Consider the following 23,567-nt stretch of genomic DNA (forward strand, 5'->3'; position numbering starts at 1 on the left):
CTATTAACAAACTTCCAACCGCACTGCTAGAAATTACAAAATAAATTTGCTGACTTTTCAAAGCAGAGATCACTTCAAATAAACGAATAGTTCTTCGTAATTTCAGGTAACTGGATCTTCGTACAAACTACGCAATATTTACACTTCTGAATTCTGTTTTTTTTTTCTCGAGTATAAACAGGATAAACACACATGAAGGAAATAAGTGTGTTTTTGTATGATTCTTAACCAGTTTGTTAAATTTATTCTAGTTTACCAAGATTATTCTTGTGGGTTCATGTTCAAAGTAAGAGAACTTTGCACCCAAAAAACTACGAAGATAATGAAAAATTTATAAAGATTCCTTGATAATTTGTTATCATAGTTATTCGTTAATTTAAGGCGAAAATTTATAACAGTGTAGCTGATTTCGTAACGTAGACATAAAACTTAGCATAGGCACGCTTTTGACACTACGAAAACATCGTGAACAAGATGACCTGTATGTTCTTTGGTATGAGACTGTCTCTCTGGTCGCAGGCTCAAAGAGTGATCCAAAGATTGAGATCAATCCACGTCTAGGATAGTTACGGTTTTGATCAATGAACATACGCTAGAATTTTGATCTACTCTATTATACGTGAGCAACGTGACGTTTTCTCCTGCAGAACTAATTTACTTTTTGTGATTTCGTACCTAAGAACGTGGTTACCCACCACAACTAAATTAGTTTAAGAAAATATGTTTAGATAGCTACATTGGAAAACATTTACGCGAATGAGAAGAAAAATCTCGCCAGATTTCACGGAGAATCGATTGTTTACAGCTCGAATCGCTCACAATGGTTATGTCTATGTTTCGGTGTTTATTAGGATAGGATAATTCTTAACACACATTCGATGAATGAACACGTATTGAATCACAACAAACATTTCAATATGTATTAAATTTATATTTATGGTCGAGGTTTCAAAGATTCTTTCAATTCCCGACCCAGAAACGCAGTAACAAGCCAGTCATTAGGTACCAAAAAAATAAACAAAATTCTGTTTTGAGAATACAGGCTTTGCCTCTATGAATTCTCAAAATTGAGCTTATTTATTGAAGAAAGTTAATAACTTGGCGTTTGTAGAACCTGATGAGATAACCGCCCGATAATCCGGCATTCTCTGGGAATATGAACCTACAAAGTCCCGAACCACCGGATTACCGCACTGTTAAAAATTGCCACCTTAATTTTTACGAAGAACACTGGTTACAAATTAGTCATGGATCTCAGTAAATTCATGGCAATCTTCGTAAATTTGCATGTACAATGTTGAATTACGTTGGACGATAAAACACAAGATAAATATAGTTTAAAAAACTAAAGAAACATGCTTTTAAAGATTATCAAACTAAAAAGTAAAAAATAATTTTAAAATTTAATTTATGAGAATAGTATATAAGCAATACTAGTATAAATGAGAAAAAAGCTTGAGGCGCTTTGTGCCATATTTTTTGTATATTAAGCGTCCCATGCTTTTTTCTCATTTATACTAGTATTGCTTATATACGATTGTCATAAATTAAATTTTAAAATTATTTTTTACTTTTTAGTTTGATAATCTTTAAAAGCATGTTTCTTTAGTTTTTTAAACAATATTTTTAACTTTTTAGTTTCATATTCTTTAAAAGCATGTTTTTTTAGTTTTTTAAACTATATTTATTTTTAACTTTTTAGTTTGATATTCTTTAAAAGCATGTTTTTTTAGTCTTTTAAACTATATTTATGTATAATTATCATAGGGAAATGAGTTACCGACACTACCTATTACCATCTGAGATAACTATTTGGAGTTGCAACGTCACAAAGAAATGGTAAAGTCTCTCCGAATCATTTACAGTTAGATGTATGGATATAATCTTAGAATTTACCGGAAAAAAAAAATTTTTTTTTTTCGGCGTGGCCGGGAGTAGAACTCACGATCGCTGAATCCGAAAGCTGACGTCACAGAAGTCGCGCGTCTTAGACCGCTCGGCTAACGAACGTAATGAAATCGTTGGGACATTTTACAGTGATGAGCCGTTCACTCTTAGTCGAAAGAGTTACAGACGGACAAACATACAGGTGAAGCTAATATAAAGCATGTAAAAAGTCTTGGTTTTCTAGCAAAGCATTAATTTTTTTTTTTGTTTAGACTCCTGAAGAAACACGCTTGTATTGGTCCTGTTTGAACCGGAAAACAGGATGCGGAATGTTCCGGTCCCTGAAATAACGAAACTCTTCGTGTGTTTGAGGTGAAATCCTTGCTGTACACAAGATCGTCAATTTACTGTGATTTCTAACAGTGCACGAGGAACACCCGTGGGAGGACTGAGTTGACGAAGGAACCCCCCTCCCCGGGGGCACGCCCCAGCCGGAACCCCACTGCAAGGGGCTGGTCACGTGACATCCCGTCAACCCTTGCCGCCGATCTAGGATTTCCTGACGGAAACTGGGCCGCAGTAAGGAAGTGGTAAGGGGTAAGAAGAAGCCCGGTTGTTTTACGATATATATATATTTTTTCATGTTTAACATCTTAGCTATCTGTATACGCATTTGGTAGGGGTAATTTCGTGAACGGAACGGAACTCGCATGGAACGGAAATGTGTAACCACGGTGCTGCCACCTGTGGCGGATGGCGAGAGTCAAACTTCACAAAGACAAAGGGAAATTTTATATTATTAACTGTTCAGTGAATTATAACAAGATGGGCAGTATTTTAATAAAATTCCTTGTCGAAAATCAGGTCCAAATTATACCTTAGTGCTGCTTCTGCCATTGGTTACTGTTAATCTGGAGTAATGAGGGCCAATTAGAGACCCTCACTCACAGAAGTGTCGAATCACAGATACTCAGTCGAGACGACTCACAAGTCAGCAGCCAATGAACAGGTGGCATTTGCCCGAGTGTGTAGAGTATAGTGTAGTCTATCCTGGAGGTCATTGAACCCGCGAATTTTTCCGGTCTCTAACAGTGAGTTATTTTCAAAGCAGGAATTACTTGAGCAAAGTAATATCTCAGACAATTTCTTGCCACCGTAGGATATATAGCTAAACATAAACAGTTCTTTACTCCCGCCAAAATGCCACCTTACCCTGCCCTCATTGGCTGTTGCACCACGAGTTCGTAACAGATTTCCCCCCCCCCCCCCCCCCCCCACTTTTATGCGTACGACCGTACCCGTTGTGAACCAGTAGGATCGAAACCATAGCAGTCAAGTCTTGTTTGTCACACGACCTATGATCTATGTCGGTGTTTTTTTATTTATATATTTTTAAATTTGTGAATTTAACTTTAGCTATCGCGCTTGACTGTTACCGCAGTGGTCTCTTGTTTGGTCCGGACTGTCTGCTATTGTTTTGTTTTTTGCCACGTGGTTTAATCACAGGTGATAGGTTTTTTTAATCCGGCACCTTAGGGACTACGGCCATGCCGCACTGGAGATTTTGCCGGATTATCGAACGTCAGTATGCATTCCTAAACCATTCATCCGATTGTGATGAAACTTTGCACACTAGACCTTTGGAACACAAGGAAGGTCACTGTCTACATGAAATGTTTACCCCCACCCACCCTCCGTCCCAACCTCTTAAAACAGAACTTTAACACTATTTGATGCATTTTTGTTCATTTTACATTCAAAATAAGGTGAACTTACTGTCTATAATTTATTTATAAAAACGAAGCGGGTCAATGGCTACAATAAATAAAGGGAAAAAAAATTCCCTTTTTCTCAACTCCTAAAACAGAATTTTTGTACTTTTTGACGAAATTTAGCACACTTTGCTTTAAAATTAAGGGTGAAATTACTGTCTTAAACTGTTTAAAAAAATGAATGTCAAAAAACCACCCCTATCCCCCTTTACGTTCTTTAACAAAGAAAGTTTGTACTTCTTGATGAAAATTTGCACAAATGACATTCAAAATAAGAAGATAATTACTGTCCAACATATAACTTAGAAAAAAAAAAAGTGTAAGGTTATTGCCTGCATTAGATTTTGGAAAACTACCCTATATACCCTTTTTCATTCCTTAAAACATGATATTAGTACATATAAAAACAATTAAATACAATTAATGTTAAACACCATATGCAATTTACTGCTTTATCTGATGAGGTTTCAGAAACCACCCAGTCCTTCTTTCTCAACACTTGGTATTTATAAATGAAATTTTGTACACTTGGCGTTAAAATTAATGCCTATGTCCAATTTAAAACAATTTTTTTTTTCACACACCACTGTCTCCATAAAATTTCTAAAAACCACCCCTTAATGTCTCTAAAGCAATATTATGGTGCTTCTTTATGAAATTTCGCAAACCCAGCGTTCTAATTGAACCCCCCCCCCCATCAAAAAATCTATATGAAATTTAAACATAACCACCCCCGTATACCTTTCTCACCACTTAAAATATAGAACTGGCACAGCTTGATAACATCTTGCACACTTGACGTTCAAAAGAGGAGGAAAATTACTGTCTACATAACGATTTTCATAAAAAAAGGGTTTATCGATTACATTATATTTCTAACCAGTCCCTTTTCACTCCTAGATGACATTTTTTCACACGTGATGTTAAAAATAAAAATAAAATTAATTTTAAACATACCCTCTTTCCTGGCTACATGAAGTTTATAAATAACTGCCTCCATTACACTTTACTACACCTTAAAGCATATTTTTTGGCTATCCTTGGTGACATTTGGAACCTTTCACGTATATATATATAAAATAAAATTTATCGTCAACATCCAGTTTAAGGAAAAGAATTTCAATGAAAACATGAGATTACGAAAAACAACCCCATTTTCCTTTCCTACCCTCTTAGATGAAATTTTCCAATCTTGACGTTAAAGAGGAGAAGAATACTACTATCGTCTTCTGATTTTAACAAAAGTTAACTGAATTCATGAGATTTTGAAAAAATCAATTCCCCCCTCCCCCCGACAGCCAACACCATTCCACATAACCCCTTAAAAAAGAATTTGGGCAATTCTTGATGAAATTTTGCACACTTGACGTTCAAAATAAGAAGAAAATTAGTCTTCATCCGGTTTCTAAAAAAAATGTCCCCTTCACCCTGTGTTCAGCCCGGGCAACGCCCGGTACTTCAGTTTGTGTGTTATAAGATAATCTTCCCAAAGGGACCAACTGATATTTCGCACCTCCCAGAGGCTGGTAACAAGTAAGCGTTCTGACCCGTGACTCTTAAGACAGAACCGCTAAGTGAGGCCGTGTTAGCAACAGGAAGAACATAATTGGTCGTGAATACAAAGGATGGCAATGCCCTGGCCTATATATGTAAAGTATGATTTTTCTTTGGTAGGATATAAACTTGGTAAAATTCGACGGTGAAACACTAATCGTAGGCTTTCGCGGCCATTGTGTGGAGTATCTCGGTTTTTGGGCACTGGCCACGCCACAGACGAAGATTTCACCGACGTTTCGGTCGACCATGCAGACGCCATCTGCTGCTTGAAGCCAAGTAACTTCCATGAAACACGAATAATTTACATTTGAATATCTTTGGCAGTAACTGAGCAATAAATATTATATGCTGCGGGAGTATAGTGGTTCTATGTTACTACCTTGAGGAACTCCATGCTTAATGACACTCCAGTCTGAGAACACTAATTTATTATGTGATTTTATTTCCACTCTTCGTGTTTGACCAAGTATGAATTCATTAGTTCGTGTGCTTTACCTCGGATACCGTAATGATTTAGCTTTTCAAACAATATTTTGTGATTAAAAAGATCGAATGCTTTAGACAAAACACAAAAGATGCCTAGTACCGTATTACAACTGTCGGAAACGTCTATAACTTTACTAGTGTAATTATGTTTAGTATTTATTGTTTATTATTTTATTTTTTGAAAGCTATATGCAATACTGTTAATAATTTTACAGTATCTGAGGAAAATGGTAGTCTATTGTAAAAAAAAAAACCTTTTCAAAAAGTTTTAGAACAATGAGTAATGAGCTAATGGGCCTATAATTTTATACATCTAGTGTATTTCCTTTTTTATAGACACTGAATATTTTGCTTGTTTTTTAAAAAGCAATCTGGTACAGTACCTTCCAAAATAAGCTTCATTATTTAAGATTGATAATGGCTTAGCAATGTGATCTCCAGCAACTTTAACAAAAAAAATTTTTATATGCCCCATAGACGTCTGAAGAATTCAAATTGTTTTATCACTTTTACTATTTTCAGTACCCAGTCCTGAACCGAGAAGAAAATTTTTCTCACGCGTGAAAAAATTAAATAACTAAATAATCAAAACGGCCGGGGAATCGAACCGGGAGCATTGACTCGCCAGCCAGGTGCTCTCTAGGTACACACTCGATAAAAAACAAAAAAACAAAAGAGGCGTGAGCTGCCAGAATGCCCACCGATGCGCAACGCAGGTCACATAGCTGGCAGGCAAACAAGCGCGGGTCTCTCACTTTGTGGCTGATTCTCTCTCTCTCTCCCCCTCTCTCTTTCTTCACCCCCTCCCTTCCTCGCCAACGTGATTTCTTTTCCTTCAGTGTTTAACCTACGCTATTATTTTTATGAACGGCCTTATAATGATTCGCATCCATCACGAAACAATAAAATCAGCTCCCAAGTTTCATGATTTTGTACGATGATGACACGACACCCCTGATTTCCTTAAAAAAATTTAAAAAAAAAATGTTGGTGCAATTAAAAAAGAAGCAGAGTTTTTTTTTAAAATAAAGAACTTAAAATCCAAGGGCGTGGAGGACACACACACACAACTTTATTTATTTCAATCTCATCAGCTCCCAGTTACAAGATTCTGTAAAATGTTGACACGACACCCCTTGATTTACTAAGTAATTTTTGGTTCCGTTGAAAAATAAACATAATTTTATTTTAAATAAACAACTTGAAATCTAAGTGAATTAAGTGTATTAATTTATTTTGGTACTAACGTCTCGTCGATGGCGAGTTTTCGTCGATAATGAGAACAAGCGCATACAAATTAACTAAAGGAAAACAAGGGGAGGAGTCGACACTGACGATGGCGAGAAACCGTTACAACATTTGAATTTGACTGGAGGCTCAGGAGTGATATGCAACCACGCAAAACTGGAATAAACCCGGGTTCTTCTGAATCCATACGTGATTTTGTCCGTAGCCTGCATAATTTGCCACTCAAGGTTATTTGTCATATATATATGTTTCCTTTTTTTTTTTTAAATTTGTTCGATGGCAAAGTTTTTACCAACTAAAAATAACAGTGTTCGTACAATACTTAAGCCCAGTTAGTACGTAGCATCGTAAAATATTATGCTCCTATAAGTTTTTATTTTTCATCAGATTTCATGACTGTTAGTAATGTAGGTATAAATATCAATTGTTTATAAATTACTTCATTCTTTTCAATAAGTGTTTGTTTAGTAGTTTTTTTAGAAACTTAAAAGCCAATTTATATCCTAGCATGAACGAAGAATATGTAATCGTGTGATATACAGTTTTAAATTAAACCATCCATGTGGCCGTTGTAAATGTTTTTATTTTATGTATATAATTCATAAATAAATTAAAATTAAGTTTTCCCAAAACCACAGAAACCTTCATGGTTTTGGGAAAATCAAATTTTTATTTATTTATGAATTACATGATAAAAATAAAGAGCTTCAAGACGAAAGATACATACGAACGATTAATCAAAAAATAATTATATATACCACACGATTTCCTGCATTTAGTACATACTAGAACTGTCATAATCATTTATCTACCTTTAAAAACATTAAATAAAAACTTGTTTAGTACAAAAGTTTTTCATAAATAATTAAAAATGGGTATGTTATGATTTAATTAAATATAATAAGCCTATGCAAAAACACTAAATATTAGAAGCAAAACAATATAGGATATCGTCCTCTTAAGGTTCATAAAACCACTTAAAAACACTCATTGAAGTGATAAACCCACTTAAAACCATCAACATTGATTCTAGTCGGAGCATAGGCCAAAATTAAAAAAAAAATAATGATGAAAAATAATCTAGAAAATGAACCCCTTGAGAACAATATTGACTTTTAGAAAATGCATTCAAAGACAAGCAGCTAACCTGGAAATATGGGAACGGAAGTTCGTCTTTTGAAATTGTTAATAAATATATTGTTCACATTAGCCACTATCGAAATAACTTAAATGTTGTTCCATGTGTTTAGCATTGATAGTTTACTTTGTGTATGATACGTTTTTTTTCGTGTCAGAATTCGCCTGAAATAAATGACAACACGAGGGAATTCCAAACAGCAAGTGCAGCATGCAGTTATGCAAGTAGACGAATCTGTGTACTTCTCACGTTCTGCCGAGTAAAGAAAAGTTGCCACTGTGTAAACAATTTTGTAAGTTATATTTCACAGAACACTTTGTCAATTAAAAGATTCTTAAAATAATATTTTACTATTTACAAGGTTATCATGGTAATAATATAATTTTTATTCTGGTTTATAAGGAAGTATCAACACGTAATTGCAAATAATAATAAATAATAATGGCATTAATATAAAACACAAAATTATAAACTTAAAAAGATTTTTAATTGAGTGTAAACAATTAAATATTTTTATAACTTTTTTATTTATTAAAAAAAAAGTGTTGGGTATCAATCTGTTTAGCTGGCTAATACCATATGTAGAGCCCAAAAATTATACACTTCCCAACTGTTCTATTACCTATTACACCATCTTTACGTCCCTTATTGTTTCGTGTGATTGACGCAACTGCAATGAATCACATGGCGGTAGTGTCTGTAGAAAAATATGAGAGGTTATCAAGAATTTGTAAAGCTTATTTTTAAGGCGCTTTCCACAATGACGCGGAAACGTAAAAAAAAAAACAAAAAAAAAACACGGAAACGGAAACGGATCGGGACCCGCAAGATATTTACGTTTCGCTATCCGTCTGCTTCTTACACAATGCACAGAACCGTAACAAATGACAACCGAAGATACTAAATTTCACGGTTACATTAAATTAATTAAAGTGAAAAAAAGAAAGTTTTAGACACGAGAACATCACACGGTTTGAATTCACACACAATACAAATACACATAAAAAGGTATGTAGTTATAGAACACTAGATATTCTTGTAGCTGAAACAAATATCAACGTGTTTGAAACGTAAACAAACATGGCTATTACCGAGACCAAATACTCTGCTTCTACCGGTCGCGTGGAGTTACGTAAACGGCAGAACTGGTGGGCATTGCCGAAGATAATCCGTACGGGCCCGTCTCCGCTTCCGTGTCACTGCAGAAGGGGCCTAACACAAACTAAGTATCTATTTTCTCTGTGCCACGCTTCGTACTGCTGCACTGAAGGCGAGAGGCCAACAGACGTGCGACTCTGTTGAAGAAGAGGGGTGGGAGTGTGGGGGGAATCCCGAATAGCGAAGGTGTGCGTCACGGGTTGAGAGGCGTTATTTCTCGCGGGGAGAGAGACGGCGGCCATTCCCCCTCCCCACCCACCCCTTGTTTAACGGCGCTCTACGGCACGGTGTTTCATCACGCCCCTGCGCCCGCCGATGACGTCTGCGGGCCCTTACGGTAGGGTGACCAAATCATAAACTTGAAAAAACGGGAAACATCCAAGGAGGGTTTGGGGGCGATACCCTCCAACTAAAGGGGGGTCCGAAAAGCCTCCATCGAGACGTAATCATTGAAACATGCCTTTTTTTTTTTTTTTTTGCTAATTTGAGACCTATAATTCTTTTTCAATTTACCTATGAATATGTAATTTAATTTAAATTGTGAGACGTATAATAAATAAAAACAATAACTTTGCAGTGAATACTTATTTATTATAAGTATGTCTGACATACTTAGAAACATAATTAAACAAGGTAACTAAAATGGGTGAGTTCAACTGTCGCGAAGAGGGGAAGACGACCCGAGGAGAGGCGCGACAAAAGTGTATCATCAACCCAACGTAAATACGGGACATTTAGGCGTCCCGGGAGACTTTTTCGGGACCCCGTGTACGATCGTTAATAAAAAGGGACCATCCCGTTTTTACGGGACGTTTGGTCACCCTACCTTACGGCCAATCGCGCGCCCTGTCTTTCACGACAGGCGAGCCTGCCGAGTTCGAAAACAAGGCCATTGTTCCGCACTCGACGGCAGAACTGTCTGCTTGGAGCCGCGACGCGACGCACGATGATATGCCACGCGCCGCCGCAGCCGCGCGCGACGCTCACTTTCCGTCGTCGGTTCGTTTGAACCAATTGTGACACGTCGACATTTTCTAAACTTACCGGAAAATAAAGCGAACTCCAGCAGAAAGCAAGAGGAGCGAAGCCACACCGGGGTCTTTAATCGCAAATGACCGACGCAGGCATTGAAAAGAGGCCGAACATGATTCGCCGATACAGAAGGCAATGGCACGCAAAATCTCCCCTGGTTGGCTGACACAGTCTCTCGTGATACCCCTGCCCCCATCATCCTCCACCAAAGTATTCAACCCATTCAAGTATATCCTTCCCCCCCACCACCATGGTGTAAGAAAAGGGAGGTGAAACCGTCCGGCCGCCGAAACGCGTCCTCCACTGCGCACTACGTCACCTTGGTCGCACCGCCCGGTCTACACGAAGAGCGCTTACGGGAATACCACGCAGAGACAGTTCATTTACAATCGTTTGAGTAGTAAGAGTTACCACGAAGCGTAAAAATACTTTGCTGTGTACATTGTATAGCATGCATTTAGAACATTCAGTTTAAATAAATATATTAGTATCAAAACACGGGGATTATATTAAGTTAATAATAAAATTACCGAAGAAATATTTTTCGGCTGTTTCATAACTTCTAAAGGTTGACTGGGTCTTGTATTTATCTAGATACCGCAATGACCATGAATGTCAGCACTGTCGAAAAAAAAATATTTTACATAAAATGACACAGAATGGTAATGGGAATTGGAATTAATATACTTCCGAAAATATTTATTATGAATATTAATAATATAGAGATAATAAATATCCAGGATGCAGGCGACAAAGTATAATACACATATTACAAAAAACATTTGGCACAAAACAAAGTTTCTATACTAAATACTTATTTGTTATTTACATAAACATAAGCTCTTTGATTTATTTACTAATTTTAATTTTATTTCGTTACAAACAATAAATAAAAGGATAAATAATGATAGAAACTATATTTAAAAATATATTTAAATCATATTATAAAAACCAAATAGCTCTTCAATATTCAGCAAAAAACAGCTTGCAGGCATTACGCTGAGAATGTACTGAGCGATGGTCCCTGCAAACTTTATTTTTAAGTATTTAAAACGTCAGTTTTTTTTAACGCGTTAAATGCTATTTAAGGCTTAAAACACAAACTAATTGTACCATTATCTAAACGCTTGAATGGAAAAAATTGGCAAAGTCAAAAGTAGATAACAATGAATTCATTTACGTTAATTTTCATTATTGTGTGTAAACTAACAACATAACACAACACAAGCAGATTGTAATGCTGAAATCTTAAAAATACCTTTAGGTATTCGGGTATTGTGGACCCCCGTTTGTTTTTTTGTTGTATTTCAGTATCTGTATAAGATAATTACATCTATCTATTCAATATGACAGCGTGGTATGTAAGGGTAACGAAAATATGGAACCTACTAATTTCACTCAGAATGTTGGCTTTATATAGTGATATATAAAAAAGTATGCAAAGGTCCACTTTACCCGAACATCATGGGTAAAGTGGAACCATGGGTCCACTTTACCCATCCCAAATTATTAAAACTTTTAAACTAAGATAACATTTTAATTTGTATGAGTATACAGTGGGTACACGTTTCGGAGACAAAAAAGTTATTAATAGTGAAGTTTAGCAGAATAATAGTGCACATATTTACTAAAATATTCTAAATGTCTTATTTGCACACTGAAAACATTCTAGACTACATGATTGTAATAAGGATGCACTAACCACATACGTGTAGCCCTATGTCAGTAGATGTATGTGCTAAAGTGGTGGATTATGTTTTGTAAATATCACATACGAAATGCACAGTTTCATTGTCAGCACATTCTTCGTGTCTCCAGTCCAAACACTCCAAAAACTGAACCCACTTTTCCCCAGCTCTGTCATCAGAAAACTTTCCAGAGCAAAAGATACAAGTAGCATCAGTTTCGTCAAATGTATTACGCTCAACTGATTGCTTTGTATCCATAGTCTTCCCAGATAGCTGTTTATTTAGGTTATTCTTCTTTTTTTTCCAGTAGGTTGAAATGGCCGGATTTTTTTGGCAGCTCGTTTACGACTTTCTTGAAGGCTGTTTTTGAAAGGAGATGATGTAACAACACATGCCGCTCCTCTTGGCCTACCTCTAATTGTTGCTGCTTTAGCGATTACTGGAGATGGCGAAAATTCACTAGGGCCTACTGAAAATGCAGTTCCTCCTGGTGGTGATTTGGGAAGCGGAATCTGAAGAAGTGTTGAAGGCTCTTCTATGACTGAAGAAGTGTTAGGGCTGACATTTCGAAGTAGTGGAAAAGCTTCATCGGCAGCAGAAGTAGTGTTTGGTTGTATATTCTGAGCTTCAGATGAATATGTGTCTGCTACATCTCGTAAAGGTGACTGATTACCCCCTGATATATTTGGGCTCGCTGTGACTGTACCTTCCTGAACCGCCATGTAACCCCAATATTCCGAAGAAGCGAAATCAGCATCAGAAAATATGTTCCTGTTATTTGGGTATATTCCTGTCTTGCGGAAACCACTGACAGCATTTTCACCGGTTTGTGCTTTCAGATAAGCTTTCCCAAATAGTTCACTTACGTCGAAATGTGTCACAGCTCTGACTGTTATCCTCAAGAACATACGCACTTCTTCACTATAATAATGTTTCAGAACACCCATGAAAGTTTTATCAAGGGGTTGAAGTTTATGTGTGCTGTGTGGTGGCAAGCAAACTATGGTGACATTATTCGTTCTGGCTTTGTCTATAACTTCTAGATTCCTGGTATGGCTGAAATGTCCGTCCAAAATGAGAAGAACAGGATCAGAGCATGTAGGTTTGGTATTATACACAAAGATATCAAACCATTCACTGAAAATGTCACTGTTGATCCATCCAGAAGGGTGGCAGATAAATACACAACCTGGAGGAGCACCTTTTGTAAGATGTTGACTGAAGTTTTTTCTTGGGAACACTAACATAGGTGGTACATAACTCCCACGAGCACTCATGCATACTATCACAGTGATAAGTGAACCTCGTTCAGCTGATGAAATTGATCCAATCTGGCGTTTACCTTTTAAATAAATCACTTTAGGTATTTTGCTGGCTAGCACAGATAATCCACTTTCATCTACATTGTAGATTCTAGTTGGAGGGAAGTTCGTTTTGTCGCATTCGCTTTCCAAAATATCAAAAAAGTTTGCAACACTAGTTTTATTGAACCCCTTGGCTCTGGCTATTGATGTTCCTGAAGGAGTTCGCAATGTGATAATATTTTTATGTCGCCTTAGAAATCCATATAACCAGTCCTTTCCAGCAGCCCCCATGAGTTCAGAAAACCTTTGTTCAATATTATTTTTTTCCGCTAACTGGTAGGCAAGCCTCCTTACGTCTTGCATAGTTAAACCAAATAATTTAGCTTCCATAAACAACAAATACTCAACTAACTTTTGTTCCATTCTGGGACTAAATATTGGTTTCCTACCTGATGTTGTAAGAATGGATATTTCAGGAGATTTGTCAATCATATTGACATATCTTCTTAGAGAAGTTTTAGGCACATTGAACATTTTTTGCGCTTTATTCAAGCCCATATCTTTTTTACGAACAGCATGAACAGCAGCAATCATGAACTGTTGACTTCATGTTTTCAATCTTTTTCTTGACACACCCACTTTTTCTGCCTGTGATGACATCTGCAACAAACCAAGAAAACTTTTCTATATACGTTATAAAAAAATTAGTAAAGTCATATTCACGATACAGCGAATTTTCACATAGCGTTGCGTTTTAAATTAACCAATCAGCGAGTAGCATTTAAATAAAAGCTTCTCACTGATCGGCTTTTACTAACTTCCGCCGCTACTCTAAGCTAAATTAGAAGTATCGTGAATTCTACCTAAATTAAAAAAACCTGTATGTTACGTAAAATATGGCGGGTAAAGTGGACCGGTACCACTTTACCCGCACCTCGTAGGTCCACTTTAGCCGACCTACGCCATTGTTATTCGAATGGAATTGTGATCGAAACTACTTACGTGCTGACCATTTCCAACACCTACCATTAACACAGACTCCTTTATCGTTACTTTTAAATATTATACATAATTTATTTACTTTAAGTATTTCAACACGTTACACAGACATACATACAAAAACTTTTATATCTTTGTTTTTCGTCATCGTAACGTAACCTGCGAAGATCGATATGCGCGCACGTTTTCAACAGTCTAAGCAACTGAGCTTCTGTGGCAGATTACTTCTTGTTATTCTTCCTAGGTTTCAGCACATACACCGAGTTTGACAGCGTGGGTCAATTTAACCGATGGGTCCACAATACCGGAAGTTCCCTAACTAACATATTATTAAAATCAGTATCATCACATGTAACTATAAAAGTAATTCACTTTCACGCACCGCATTTTGAGTGGTATTTTGCATTAACATTAAGTTAAATACATTTCGTAATGAAATAAAAATTCATTTATTCCAAAGCCTATACGAATTCATTTAAAACAAACATATTAGGCCTCGAATTTCAAAATCGGTTGCATGTAAGCCTGTTTCTTTTTTGTATATTTTATAATTCTTATCTCACGGTTTTGCGTGTATACTTAAATATATTTAAACGTAATTATATCATACGTCCTCCCCACTCCATTAAAGAGAACTTTTGAACAATATAAAAAATGTGCATGTTTCTTTATGATGTATAGGGGGTGTACATTCCTACTTCCATTCGATTTGTTTACATGCATTGATGAAATATTTTCTCCCCTTTATTAATGCTACACAACCTAGTGTTTAGGTTATTTCTATAACAAACAAGAAAAAAAGTTAAATTGAAATAAATTTTGTAGTTCTCGCTGATGCCCGAACACACAAAACATTAAAAAAAAAAAAAAAAAAAAACATTGATTTGAGTTTTTATTAATGTGTATATATATATATACATTTAAATATCATTTTTAATAAATTCATTCAATAAATAACCTTTTTACCGTGAAAGGCTTTATTATTATAGATAATAACTCAGTATTTTGCATGAAATATAATCGACCTAATATTAACCTACAGTTAATCATACAAAAAAATTAAAAATAAATACTCCAATTATAAAACAAGTAAAATTTCTATTTAAAATCGCGTTTGTTTAAACTGACCTCTGCTAACACAGAATTTGTCCTTCCTTTTGCATACGTTCACCCACTTATGCAAAGTTCTTCATTTTTTTGGAAAAGAAAAATATTTTATGCCAGAATCTCGAGTCTTTTTAAAATGATTGTGATATCCGAACACTGCACAATTTGGCATTTCAACTACATAAAAACACTCAGGATTATGTAAGCACCAACAATAACAAAGGTTAGCACGAGACGCAGATTATGCAAGGCTCTTTGGGTGCTTCCAAGAATCTTTACCGTGCGTTTAATTACCCTCCTAAAAATACGGTTCCGAAACAAAATACGGAAACAGAACTACCTATCCGCTCTCAGCACATTCTTAAATGTCACGTGGTTTCTTCTGAACCTCCGCACACCGTATGCGTGCCCAGATAGCCGGGGGCCTTAACCATGTCTTCGTTATAACCTTAAAAAAAATTAAACATCCTAACTTAAATGCTATGAAACAAGGTAGTGAGTGGCATTCCGCAGCCTGAAACTCTTCGCGTGTCCTGGATTCGGCTGAGAGACCAGCAATGACTATGGTGACAATATTGTTGTGGCTGACCCTTAGGGGTAGTATTGTTTTATTAATCTCTGAAAAAGTATAGGTGTAAATTTATCTTGCTAATATTATAAATGTGAAAGTTTGGATGTTGGAATGTTTGTTACTCAGTCACGCCCGAACCGCTGAACATATTTGGATGAAATAAGGCTCACAGCTAGCTCATTTCCTGCACTACATAATTGTGAAATTCCATTCCTAAGGGGGTGAAAAAGAAATTTATGTTTTATAATAGAAAATCATAGGAGTTAAGTCATAGACATAAAATCAGTGAGTATGTGTCATTTCTGTATGTCCGCCACACGGTCATATAGGAAGGTCTGGCAACTTCCTATCCTTTTCTTTGGCGAGACTCGTCATGCACATGTGTGTGTTTGAAACCCTCGAATGAATTTAGAACTTTAGATAACCTGCACACTGATTTTTCTACTCACTCTAGTCTTAATGCTCAGAGAAAAATAAAGTAATATTAAATATTCTAGGAACTTTAATCAAAATAATAAGTAACTCATTCAGGTTTATTGCTCATGATGAATTTAATCAGAAATTAATTGGACCAAGTGAGAGTTGGAGCAATCTTTCAACTTTCTTGTCACGCAACAATGCAACTTGTTCAATTCAATGACCGGCTCTGACATTTGGCCAGAAAAACTGAAGGTCAACTGAAGGTTCTGATGGGGAAAATTGCGAGATTAAAACAGCGAAAACCCAGGTAAATTTTTGAAAGTGTGTGTTTACTTTAAACTAAATTTTCGTAGTACTTAGGTTTACAATTTATATAAAAATATATTAATGGAAATATAATTGTATATTAAAACATAAATAATAGACAAAATATTATAATAGAAACTAAATTATGTTCAAATAACTCGAAGTTGTGTATCCAACACTGTTTTAACGTATTTGATAAAGTTTGTTTTTTAAATTTAACTTTTGATGTTAGTGAGGAGTTTGGAGAATTATTCCGGGTTTATTTAGCATATAATTTCCTATATGATTATCAGTACGAGAAAACTGTCTTTTTGTCTTATTTTATTAACTTTTTATAAAAAATTGTTTGAGTAATACGGGCGCGGGTACAGGAAACAACCCAAGCCTGAAATTATTAAAATATACTATAGACTCACTTTAACCCTCAAAGGCCACGGAAAAATTTACTCTAGTTCGCTTTCGCCCATTCTTGATGTACGCTGTACATTTGTTTTGTAAATAGAAAAGAAATATTAATGTAAAATTACAGATATTTATAAAATTGTACATGAAAACAACTGTATCACTCAAGTATAGTGTACGCAGTAAAACAAGGATTCTTACCCGGGCATTCATGCTTTGTGTTGTCCCAGTACCTCCAACAGTTAAAGTTATTTGAAAAACGTTCCCTTAATATCTTTAAAGTATTAACTGCGCGCATCAATTAGCACAATAAAACAAAATAAATTCAAATTATGGAACATTCCGTGGATATAGAACATTTTCCGGGGATTAAAACAATCATGCTTTAATGAAACACTAATTAAAATATAAAATATTTCATCAATTTTCGTAAGAAAAATGTGTTTCATACATGTATGCAAAAAAAAACTCATAGCATGGGTTGTACAAATTTACAATATCTTTCTTATAGTATTACAAACTATTTGACAACTGGTTTTCAAAGGAATCTGTTGCCTAAAAGAACAGAAGCTATTTTTCTGTGTGAACGAACTCAAATGCTTTAACACAGCTAACTATTTTTTTAAAGCATGTTAAAATTTTTTCATGACAGTAACGCAAGGCGATCTGGGTTAGATTACCGGCGGAGTCGAACCGGGATTTTCCGCAAGTGGTAATTCGTGGCGCACGTTGCCATGCGCTTGTGGGTTATCTCGGGGTACTCCTCTCTCTACCCAACCCATTATTTCAACAATGTTCCATTGTCATATAAAACCTCATCGTTTCGAGGAGACGTCAAGCCTACACATAATTCATTTTAACGTGAAATTCGTCATTGACGGCGTTGAAACGTCTGGATTCGAAAATTTTAATTACTTGTTCTGTGCAACAGAGACGATTGGGCAATAAAAATACGTTACATTTCAGGTCCGTGAGAAACGTTTTAACGCCGGTTCAAATAACATTTAATAATGAAAAAGGCAGGCTTTCACGGCCATTGTCTGGAGTATCTTGGCGACCTGGGTCGTAGCCGCGTCAAAGGCGAAGATAGCACCGACGTTTCGGTCGACGTTGCAGTCGCCATCGTCAGGGTATCAGGTAGGGTAACGGTCCCCCTGATGGTGATTGCAATGTCGACCGAAACGTCTGTGGTTTCTTCGCCTTCGACGCGGCTAAAACCCAGAAGTCAAGCAACTCCGACGTTTAACAACAGCAGATAGAGTCTGTGAACGCGTGAAGCTTGCCGAGGACACAATCGAATTCAGTTCTCAGTGCTCGCCCGAGAGTGAACTAGAGTGAGTGAACTAGAGGGAGTGAACTAGAGGGAGTGAACTAGAGGAAGTGAACTAGAGGGAGTGAACTAGTGCGCGAGGGAGAGTGCAGAAAGAGCGAGACAGTGTGCATAATGTTGAATTCGAACACGGCATTAGGCCGCGGAGGAACAAGATGATTAAGTTTGTGTCTTGTAATTCGTATCAAATGTGATAGTTCTCAAAAGCATTACAAGTGGTAGGTCTATTTATCGAATGTCGTTTGCAGAGCAACACACTGAACACCCAGTGCGTGAAACCTCAAGTCTTAGTCACACGATGTGAAACAGGCAGAAGATTTACTACGTCCACTACGAGCGTATTAAATTCATTTACAGATTGTTAATATCAATAATTCGTCCCCCCCCACGTGTGTGTATGTAGTTCCATGGTTTTCATGACAAGGCTCATTGTGAAAGTGGACTGTATTTAGCACCAATCACACGGGAAGAATAAAGTCTGGTACCTCCACTAGTTAAAGGTATATGTAAACCGTATGGGATATAACAATTTTTCCTTGTAATCGCAATGATGTATGCTGGTTGTAACCTGGGAATTTATGCTTTGTGTTGACCAAACCAATATCTATTAAAACATTAAAATAGTAATATTCTTACGAAAATTGGGGCATCATTAAAAATGTTAATTGAATTTTAATTCAAACATAACTTTTAATCCATGGAAAAAACAATCAAATATTCAATAATTGGATTTAATTTGGTTTTGTTGAACTTATTATGTGCGCAGTTAATACTGGAAATATATTCAGGTAACAGTTTAGAAATAACTTTGAACTATTGGAGGTACTGGGAAAACACAAAGCACAAATGTCCGGGTAAGAATTGGAACCTAGTACTACCACGAACACTATTTCATAGTGATACAATTGTTTTCATGTAAATATACAAATTTCTGTAAATTTACATGAATATTTCTGTTCAATAAAGAAAATAATAACAGTGTGTTCTTTTTGGAACGCTGACGACCTGTGGAGTTGTTTATAAACACTGTTGACAGAATACGGCATTGGCAGAAATAAACGTAGCCAGTGGTGCTGCTATCGAGAAATTCAAGTGCGAGATAATCGATAGATCGCACAGGTATCGACCAGATGCGGAACGCTCACACTGTGGTCGGCGTCGCCGCCGCAGCCGCGGCTTCAACGAGCGACAAGAGTCGAGAATCGCGTCTCTCTGACGTCAACCCCTTCCTCCTCCCCCCTCAGTAAGATGAATGGCGGCTATTTTGAACTCCGCGACAACGTCACTCTGGAAAAGGAAAAAAAAAATAAACATAAAAATAAGACCGCGACTCATTCGCGGCTCCCCAAACCAACAGTCATGAATAAACGGCCTGTGTCCATCGTCAGGTATTGCTTTTAAATGCGTTCACTTCATTACAGGAGCGAATCAAGACATCTTGGGGAGGGGAAAGGATTACGTTTATTTAACGTTGTGAAGAAATGTCTGTTATTTTTCATTCACATAAAATTATGTGTTTTTAAACTTGTAAAAATAAAATTGAATGCCATTTTGATTAAAATTTATTTGTAACTAGCTAATAAATCACGGATTTGCTCGCGTGATTTCAGAATATATGCTAATGCCCGGCATACATTGCTACGCTTCTTTCAACTTTTTTTTTGTAAATTGTTTGAAGTAGGTACACATATACAAATCATCTCTATTTATCTTTATATCTTTCTCTGTCTCTCTATAATCTCCCTCTTTATCTCACTTCACATATCTATACCTCTTTATCTCTATTTCTCTATGTCTATATCTTCCTATCTATATCTTTATCTTTACAAAACAGAAACGAACACACAAACATTTATATATTTTTACCTAACAATATATGTATCTATCCTTTTATCTGTCACATGTCTGACAAAGGTATATAAAACCACACGCGTATTCGAATGCAACGTTGTGTCAGAATTTCAAAGCAATCGACGAAGAACTTTCGGAGATTTAAGATTTTTGGACGAACGGACACTTACATGCTTTACATAGATTAAAACATAAACAACTTAATAACAACAATAACACATAGACATAAAATATTTCTCAAAGTAGACAACGCTAAAAAAATTATCTAAAATTTTGAAAGGGAGGGGATAATTTTCCTTCCCCTCTCTCCCCCCCCTCCCCTTTTCAGATTTCCCCGAGAGGCCAGAAACGAGGGCCGCACGAAGCGACCATTCGGCGTCACGAAGGAAAGGAGCTGAAGAATGACTGATGACTCAGCACATCGGATACGAGCCGCGGAGGAAACCAGTGGAAAAACCACTAGACTCCGCACCAAGAGACCTAGCTGTTTCGCAAGTTGGGAAGGTTTATAAATCACACTGTTAAGAAAAATGCATACCTAAACATTTACGAAGAACATGGGTTACAAATTTTCCAGGGATCTTCTTAACTTTAAGGATATACTCGTAAATTCACGGGTCATGAGTTAGCTCGCTTTATGAAAACGAAACTCATGTGACTCATCCTTTAATGTTAACAAAACCTTTAAAAACTTGTTACGTAAACATCAACTTCCTTTTTATGTGTAATTATACATATTTAAATGGTTAAATAGTGCGTTTTAACTAAGTATAATTTTTTTTACATAAAAACTAACCAGAAAAAAAAACGCCTGAAAGGAAATAAAGTTTTATTTAATAAAACTTACTAACTAAAACAATTCAAGTTATTGGATGGAGTGTGACATATCTTTCAATGAACACTGTAAATTTCTGTTGCAATCCAATCTCTGGAGGTCGTTCACACGTGTTTTTGATTGCAAGCAAATGTTTTATAGTGCGAGGCGATGAAGTAGCAAGACATTTAATTGAAATATCTTTATTTTCAGGCACCAGGATTAGCTTCACACACTTGTACACAAAAATAAGTCAGTGTCGATTTTCCATTGGCAGATGACACATTTCATATTCCGGCTGGATTCCATGTGATTGAGCCATTTGAATTTAGTGATATTTGTTGCTGGTCTCTTTTCCTTGGGGGCGGGTAAAATCTTCGTGTGATCCTTTGAGGACGCAGTTCATGTGTGTAATGGTAGGCAGACGAGCTTCTCTACAAATAATAAAGCGTATTTTTAAGGTCTTTTGTCATAAGGCAGGGTTTGGAAATGGAAAAATTGAATTTGGTATTTGTAACTCGTTGAAGTTTGCAGTAGTCATACCAAATTAAATGACAAATCATTCGCTGTCTCATCGTTTCCTCCTACGTCATGTAAGTACATCCTCCAGTAGAGGTAGCCCGCCCTAAGTTGCAGGGAATTTTCCCGAATGCTTAAGGCATATACGCCCTCCCCTTGGCGAATGAATGCACGAAAATAATCCCGGAAGAATAATGACGTAGATTTCGCATTTCGAACCACTTGCTTGAGTTACGGAACCTTTACCTCTGCGCTTTGATGCACACCGTGCGTGTGCGTGGTAACGGGAACTCAGTCTGCATGGCACTTTCGACGTTCGTATCATTCGAAGTTCCCCATGGTTGACCCCCACGATTTGTAGTGCGTACTAAGAACACAGCATTGGTGTGTTGCTGTAAAAGGGGTGGCAAAGCACATATTTCTGCATTGATACTGTGTGAAGGCACTTTTACCTCCAGCTGATGGTCCGCTTCATGTTTGCAGTACAACCAAAACATTGGGTGACTCGTAGTGTTAGTATTGAGAAAGCAGATTCAAACAATCGTATTTTATGGAAGTGACTGTGTTGAACAACGGAAATTCTTGTTCATACTTACAAACCCATCACCAGGCGTGAGGTTGAAGCATCAGTTCCACGATGTTTTGTGAGTAGAGATGTGGAGCTGGCGAGGTAGAAAGTGACTACCAACTAACCAGAATTTTTTTTTCTGTACTTTTAAAATTTTTTTTTTTGGAAGCCAATTGGAAATAAATAGTTTGTAATACAACTAGAAATATATATTGCAACTTTTTACAACACATGGCTATGGTTATTTTGGCAAATATGAGAAAAAAAATGTATTTCATACGAAAATCGGGGCATCAATTTATGTTTTAATTGTTTTTCATTAAATTATACCTTTTTTTAACTAAGTAAAATATGATCGAATATTCAAAAATTATTGATTATAATTGGACTTTAATTTGTTTTATTGAGCTTGTTACGTGTTCAGTTAATACTGGAAAGCTATTCATGGAACGGTTTAATAAATAACTACGGTACTTGGACACACAAAGCACAAATGCCGGGTTAGGAATTGCAACCCAGTATTACTGCGAATACAATTTGTAGCGATACAGTTGTTTTTAGTGTAATTTACAAATATATGTAACTTTACATGAATATTTCTGTTCCATTTACAAAAAAAAAATTCAAAGCAGTCATGAGGACTACCGACAGAAGTGAAAACCTTTTGAAATTTTTAGGAAAAAAATATTATCACACAACAAATTTGTTTTATCACGTTAGTAAAATAACTCCTAAATGACTATAAAATACGCATTGCATAGTAATTGTAGGTATTAAAAAAAAAATAATAATGTTCTTAATTTTTAGGTTATATTGCTACAAAGACTCCGTTTCCCACACAAAATCGAGGATCTAAAAACAATATTAAAAATAGATATTTAGAGGGAATAACAATATAATATACACAACATTTTTTCCTAAACTTCAAATTATAGAATTATTATTAATAATAGAAGTAACTATTATTAATATTAATAATATAATTAAGAAAATACAAATATAATTTGAAATAACAAATACTAACTTTGTAAAATATAATTGTGTAACATAAGAAAATATTTTTTGATTAAAATCAGCGACTTTTTCGCAATTATTACGAAAAAAAAAATTATCACACAGAAATTCTGTTTTATCACGTTAGTAAAATAAACTCCTAAATTACTATAAAAAATACGCATTGCATCGTGAATTTACTCCCCATCCAAACCTTCCCATATAAATTTTTACTTCAAAAAATCATCCCGGTGTACGTCGCAGCATGCCGTCTCCTGACAGATCCCATTCCCATTGGTTGCAGGTGAAGAGGCGTTCTCCGGTCCAGCCGGTTGTGTTGGCGCACAAGCAGTACAGGGAGGAGCAAGGTGAGAACATGGCCGACAACCTGCCGACCTCGCGCCATCTGCGGCATTG

At 36.2% G+C, this 23,567-nt stretch overlaps 1 protein-coding gene across 2 annotated transcripts in view; it reads left to right on the plus strand.

Moving 5' to 3' along the window:
- Positions 1–23,567, plus strand: part of LOC134528181 (putative protein kinase C delta type homolog) — a 152,110-nt gene that overhangs the window by 5,591 nt on the left and 122,952 nt on the right. For both annotated transcript variants that reach the window (XM_063361569.1, XM_063361570.1), the window contains exon 2: positions 23,455–23,518. In XM_063361569.1, coding sequence (XP_063217639.1) covers positions 23,455–23,518 — 64 coding nt within the window. The remainder of the gene's footprint in view (positions 1–23,454; positions 23,519–23,567) is intronic.

Source organism: Bacillus rossius, chromosome 1 (assembly GCF_032445375.1).
Source record: "Bacillus rossius redtenbacheri isolate Brsri chromosome 1, Brsri_v3, whole genome shotgun sequence".
Taxonomy (NCBI): Eukaryota; Metazoa; Arthropoda; class Insecta; order Phasmatodea; family Bacillidae; genus Bacillus; species Bacillus rossius.